The sequence below is a fragment of the Leptinotarsa decemlineata genome, unplaced genomic scaffold (assembly GCF_025532065.1).
Source record: "Leptinotarsa decemlineata unplaced genomic scaffold, Ldec_3_MD MMD2_tig00026299_RagTag_RagTag, whole genome shotgun sequence".
NCBI lineage: Eukaryota > Metazoa > Arthropoda > Insecta > Coleoptera > Chrysomelidae > Leptinotarsa > Leptinotarsa decemlineata.
This window is the reverse complement of record NW_027412676.1, coordinates 1,763,872-1,770,945: the sequence shown is the minus strand read 5'-3', so window position 1 is coordinate 1,770,945 and position 7,074 is coordinate 1,763,872. Positions and strand designations below refer to the sequence as shown.

Below are 7,074 nucleotides of genomic sequence, written 5' to 3'. Positions count from 1 at the left end.
TTCACACAGAGACTGACGTGGCCGAGGATTTTTCTAAAAAATTTCACCTTTCTGAATAATGGATTCATTCCTTACATAATCCTTCACTTGCTAATTTCGCAAATGATAATATTTTTCTGAAATAGCATGTGTCCTGAAATGGTAAAAAAATACCAAAATCAACTCAAGTTTATGAATACTTAATGTTGTTTGTCTACATTCGCGATCAATAAACCATTCTCAACTGTTTGAATTATAAAAAGGGCGCTTCCATTTTGATATTCCAGTATTCCAATGCTAAAAATCTGATGAAGTTAACGGATGTTTTTGAATAGAAGAGTCAAGAGTATATCTTCAGTACTTTTAATCAACTAATGACCTATTGTTTGTTGAAATTCATATTGAATATGAAGAAAATAACTTTTGGCTGATTTCTACTGAGATTTTTATCCGTTATGACCGGTTTCATAAGTTTACTTGAGAATGGTTCATAAACCTAAGCGGTCGTAACAAATGAAAATCTTAGTATAAATTTGACAAAAGTTATTTTCCCTATCCTATATTTAATATCTCAAATACTCAGCTACAAATATATTTTTTTACTAATGTCAAAAACATATTCTTCAATCCAAACACAATTGACCATACGAGACGAAATTGAGTATGGTAATATTATCGAGCTTCAGAAAATGATAGTGACATAACGTATAGACATATTTGACGTACATATTGACAGACGCATATACACGCGTGAAGAATCTATTGTAAAGCGAAACTTGTGTTTTGTGAACATTGTTGTGGAAAAAATTGTGAAAATTTCGTAAAATTTAGGATAATGTGTTCAATATTTGTGAAAAATCACATTGATTTCTGAGTAATAATTTAATGACTCTAATAAAATGTATACTTAATTTTCATCTTATCTACTCCATACAGAGAAAATAATATTACTTTGAATTTCATGATTTTTCTTCAATTCATTTCAGTTTATTATTCAATAAATGCTTACAACGATCTGTTTGTATTATGTCATTTGATATTTGTATCTAGTAGCTCATAGCTGAATAAACTCATAAACTATCATTATCAGCTATAATATCCCAAGGACATTGATAACTTATTTGGTAACATCCCGACGCCGAAGGCGGAGGATGTTACCTAAAATAACGTGCTTGAGGAAGTTGTGATAAAATTATGAGTTATTTATCAATGTTCGAGGGATATTCGGTGAGAAATTTTTTGCAATTCGAACAAAATTATTTATTGAACACACAGTTATTGAAAGAACAATTCGTATAATGATATTCCGTTGATCTTGCTGTATTTGCCTCGGTTACTGCATAGGTGTTTCCACGCATACTGTTGATTATTTGGTTATGATGTTCCTGATCAATATTCAAATAAGGTTTAATGGAATTTCCATTATTGTGCCCAGTAATTTTCAACAATTGCTGTTCTTGAACTCCACTCTTAGCTTGTTGACTGACTGCAGTTGCTCTATTAGAGTGATTGGTTTTTTTCCTCTGTTTCGTATCCAAGCCAATTGCTTCAGCAGAAGATTTCGTCCATCCGTTGATTATATTTCCACCCAGAGGCATATTGTCATACCAGTTATCGCTTCCTGTCTTCCAGTGACGATTTGGCCTTAAAAAATAGTCTATTTGTCTTGATATTTGTGCCTCGTTTTGATAATAATTTAATGAATAATCTGACAGGACAAGCATTGTTATCACTATTTTGAACTAACCATTTGCTAGAGGCGCAGTTCTTTGAACCCCCTGGCAGGTTTTACTGAAAATTGGAATATATTCTATCCTATCAGTTGGAGATCATTGTTGTCCTTTTCGATATGAAATAATCAACTAAGCAAGCAGCACCTTCACCACCTCTCAAGCCAATTCCACCGCTGCTATGTGATAAAATTTGCGTAGGAGTCCTATAGGGGTATTTTCATCTCAAAAGTTTATAATTTTACTCATTTCATTTGAAGTTAATGGTACTGAGCTTGTTTTGCGTTTAGTGGGATCTGTTTGTAAATTTCTTCGTGCTGCGTCGCGTGCATTCCGCGCTTGTTTGAAAGCAACACTTTTAAAGGGGTCTAGCATGACATTATACTCTTGTAATACTTTTCTTGTAATAATTTGCTTGTTATATTCCATACGGTTTCAACAGTAGCCTCTTAAACTCTGTGCTATCCTTTTTTCTCATATTAATCGCCCAATCCTTGAGTATTAATGCAAGTTCTTCGAGAGTACGATTTCCATCCAATTCATATTTTCTGGCGTCACAAAACTCCATAAATATTTTCCAAGTGTATTTTTTACTATTGACAGTATTTTTTGGTGTATTTTCTTCAATGATTTTGTCAATTGCCGCATCATTTTGAACACCAAAGCGAGGAAGTGACATTTTCGAAATAAATTGAATTACTGAAATGTCAAACAACTTTATTGTGTTGGTTGCTTAGCAATGTCATGTGACATAAGTGATAACTACCCGTGAAAACAATCCATGGGTAGTTATCAGTGTAATGATGGTTTCATTGGTTATTTCGACACACATGACTAGAAATAGACACAAATTTGATAGGATAATTTTTTTGGCAAAAAATTTTCATTATAACAAAACAACATGTTGTTTTGTGAAATGGCGATATCAGGCGATACCAAACTACATAATAGTGAACTCGATTCAACACTGTTTGACTTTTAGTGAGGAACAAGAGATCTACTATCTAACCTGAGAGGACTAGCCAGACTCGGGATTCTCCAATAATCCCCTCTGCAGAAGTGAACTATGGGATATCGCTATACAATCACGATATAGTGCTTTCCCATGCGGATTACGTTTGTGAGCGAGTGAAAATGAGAAACATTTTCTCTTCGCTCCACACAAGAAATGAAATTAAAATAATATCAATTCTCCACATGGAAGACTGACCACAAAAGATTAAAACACGGGCTCTTGAAGTATGTATACTTTGATAAAAAGAATACCTATAGATAGTGAAAATTATTAAACTCAGTTTGATGCCAATATACTCCTAATAGTAGAATGAAAATAGCAACTGCGACTCCACTAAATAAGTTTCACGGTGGTGAGTTCAAATATATCACCTAATATCATTACTCGCTTTTTTCTTATCTTCCTGTCTTGCGTGATTCCTTCCTCCGAAATTTTCACTTGGAAGCGGATGTAATACCGAAATCCGGAGTCTCTGCGAATCATCTCGCCACAAACATGGAGGACATTGCTGTCACAGAAGATACCTGAAAATAACTCAGGTACCCGGTCAGGCAAACCAGATACCTGCTACAACAACATAAATATGGGCCCCGAACAACAGAGTGACGAGTACGAACTTAGAATGGAACACAGCAAACATATATATAAGACAGATAAGTACTTCCTGACCATTCCCATATTGATTTTAATTTAAGAGTCACCGATAGATAGCTGTGTCAGATTATTGGGCATCGTCAGTACCGACAACTGTGGTAGCAGAAATTTGAGAAGCTTACCTGAAATGCCATCGGAAAACGAATCCACTTGTTTCTAGAATGATATGAAAATCGAGAAAGGTTTATGCAGTCAAGCTGCTGGCATCGTCATTATCGGGCAGGCGGTCTCGATCGGAGGTAGAATGTGAAAAATAAAAAAAAAAATTGATAAAAATAACTGCGTAAACGCAAGCGAAACATAAGTAGAACCACCTGTTTTCAAAATTGAAATCAATAAGGAATGATCAGAAAGTACTTATCTGTTTTTGATTTTCATGAAATTATTTTCCAGCAGCTTGACTGCATTAACCTTTCTCGATTTTCATATCATTTCTAGAAAATGTGAATTCGTTTTTCCTATGGCATTTGACGTTAGCTTCCAAAATTTCTGCTACGCCAGTTGTCTGTTGATTTGTCAAACCACCAACACTGACTTAGGTGTCACACCAATAGGCGACCCTACTTATGTTTCGCTTGCGTTTACGCAGTTATTTTTATGAGTACTTTTCTTGGTTATTCACATTTTGTCTTCAATCGAGGACCACCTGTCCGGTAGTGGCAATGCCCAATTGGGTGTGTAGCAGCTGTCTTCGGTGGCTCTGAATTGAAATCATTATGGAAATTATCAGAAAGTACTTATATCACTTCTGTCGAGCGTCCCGAGAAGTACACTTTTGTTTTGAGACTCACGATAGTTCATTCTTAGGTAGAGAAAGAGAATACTCGCAGTCGAACAATACCTGAGAATTTGGTTGAGTCCAAAGTGAGTGGACCTATTCAACCCTCCACACTCGATTAAATAAACCCAGCTTGTTAACGAAGCCATTAGTTTGTATGGTGAGTAGTCTTTCAGGTCAGATGGAAGGAGTACGGCTCTGCCGAACTTTAAAAACCGGATTCGGTCCCCAGCGGGTCAGGCACAATGTATATGCTCTGCTGTTTCATCATTTTCCAACACACACACACACACACACTGTCTTCCGAAAGTCCGAGTCTCGGCATATGATGACAGTAACCTGTAAGAAGGCCTGTTAGACATTGTAGTTCATCCCTACTGTGGTCCAACAACTGTTTGGTATCAAGCTTCGAAGGGTGAATAAGCGCCTTGGAGTGAGCCAATCCTGGAAGATTCTGCCAGGAGTCTATAAATCTTTTTGCCATCCAGGTGTTGAATGTTTGTTTGGCAAAGCCTAGAGTGATGCCAATGACAGGTTGTGGTTTAATGAAGTCGCTTCCAGTACCCTCCTTTGCAAGGGAGTCAGCAACCTCATTGCCTTCCAGGCCAGAAATCCAGACCAAAGACAATCTGTTAAGTCTTCCTATCGAGGAGAATCGTTTTTGGCAATTTGCCACCAATTTAGACGTTGCTCGGTAGGCGCCAAGAGCTTCCAACGCCGCTTGACTGTCCGAGAATATTTTTATTGTATATATACTCGAAAGTACTATTCTTCGGAGAGAAATAGTTTTCTCTCTCCACTAATCCTACGTAGCTTGGAAAATTTCCACTCAGAAATGTTATCAAGATAACTGGATCTGGATAATGAATGTATTATCAAATATAACTTGGTGGTACATTGTAGAAAACTGGTATCATTCTACAAGGACGTTTCCGTTGTGGATTCATCACCAACGGAAACTGTTCCTTCATGTGTGGTCATGAAAAAAATCTATGTCATATCCAATCATTCAGTCTATCATACGGGTTAGGTATATTTATCGGGCCAACTGGCCGGGCCCATTGCCATCAATTATCAAAATGATAAACAATGTGAAACTTTTAGCGAACTCAAACCATTACATGGACATGGAACTCAAAAAAACAAATGAATTTGTTTTCGTACACCAATCCAAGTTCCATTTCCAAACTCTTAACAAATACAGTCTCTGTTTATGCTTTCATATTTCACCTTATAGTGAACCATTATGTGGATAAGTTTAACAAAACCAATCTGTTTTCGTTCATCATTCTAAAGCCATTTTCATAATTAGTCATTTTTTATTTTCACAGGTCAGTACGTTACCATTCAAGATGACGTTATCAGCCACGTGAACATATCCAACATAAAGGCCGAAGACGGTGGAGAATACACGTGTACAGCGCACAACAGCGTGGGCAAAATTTCGCATAGCGCCAGAGTGAACGTTTACGGTCTTCCCTATATTCGAGAAATGTCTAAAATTACTGGGGTAGCTGGATCTAGTCTTATTATCAAGGTAAAAAAATACTCGTAGTTCATAGATATTTTTTCAACATCCCACACACGCTGGTATCAATTTTTTGTGAACTAACAGATTGTATCATATTTTCTGGTCATAGTTGAAGCCAGTTTTTCTGGGTTGGATAACCAAAATTATTTTGTATTCATATTTTCGAGTCAGGTAATACTTCCAAAAATGATGGTAAATCTTTCGAAATTGAGCAAGAAAACATAGAAGCAAAGTTTCGAAAGAATTTAATTTACATAGTTGCTTACATTAGGTTGTTTCAAAAGTTTCGTCCGTTTGGACTGCTTTGAAACGCCAAGGTATTCTGGCTTCATCAACAACATGAAGTGTATCTGCATTTATGTGAATTTAAACTGAATTGATAATTTTACTCTATTGATTTTTGACCCGAAAATGATAATTGGAACTTTTCTGTGTTGATAAAAAGCTAGTGTGAAGTTGCTAGTTCAATAAAGTGTCTAATATCAGAGTCTATGACTCCGCAGGCTCCTTTGACATCTTCTGGATAAAATTCAATCGCCATAAGCGCGATTTTGCCAACATAACGCAAATCTAATACTTTCGTCAGCATGAAAAATATATGCTAGAGATTCGATGAAGTCGACGAAGGTCATTTTTGCTTGGTCCTGATTGGATGAGGTAATACAAATAAATAGGAAAACAATCAAAAAAAATTATTTTTTTCTGAATTTTCTTTTCAAATATAATGAAACTGATTTGCTACCTGCTAGAGGATTCACTTTTCATCACACGTGACGATCCGATAAAAAATCGTTTCGGTGCGCAAAAGCAAAGAAGAACATACCTTGAAACATTAGCTGCATCAATGCTTACAGAAAAAAATCTCTATCGATCAGTTTATACCACGACACGGTAGAATATGCAGTGTGTAAATGCAAATGGAATGAATTTATTATTTCGGTTATGGTACATAATTCAACAAAATCCGAACACGTCAAATCAAATGATATTCACATACTTCAACGGAAAAATGCTACCACTACCTTAAAACCCCGTCGACTGATAGGTACAACCCCCAATTTTTTAATGTGAAGTATAGACTTGTGATATATCGTTTGATGGGTATCTTCCTTCTCTACTCAAAAATGTTACCGCTTTCGAGTTTATCGCCAACAATTAGGAAAAATTAATTATAATCATGTGGTTACCGAAAATTCGATAAAATACACTCAAAACATGCAAAATTGCAATATACTCTAAACTTATTCATGTTGAGGTATCGATAATGAGAAAGTAAGCAAAAACCATAGCAATATTCTTTTTAGATGTTATATTTTTTTGTAATTAAATAATATTAGTGGCTTGACTTGTGATATATCGTTTGATGGGTATCTTCCTTCTCTACTCA

At 35.8% G+C, this 7,074-nt stretch overlaps 2 protein-coding genes across 4 annotated transcripts in view; both read left to right on the top strand.

Moving 5' to 3' along the window:
- Sema1a (Semaphorin 1a) overlaps positions 1–7,074 on the top strand; it is a 1,123,890-nt gene that overhangs the window by 773,107 nt on the left and 343,709 nt on the right. The window lies entirely within an intron of this gene.
- The window catches only part of LOC141484915 (cell adhesion molecule Dscam1-like), a 65,487-nt gene continuing 61,957 nt past the window's right edge, over positions 3,545–7,074 (top strand). Inside the window, exons 1-2 of the mRNA XM_074180614.1 lie at positions 3,545–3,617; positions 5,488–5,693. Coding sequence (XP_074036715.1) covers positions 3,545–3,617; positions 5,488–5,693 — 279 coding nt within the window. The remainder of the gene's footprint in view (positions 3,618–5,487; positions 5,694–7,074) is intronic.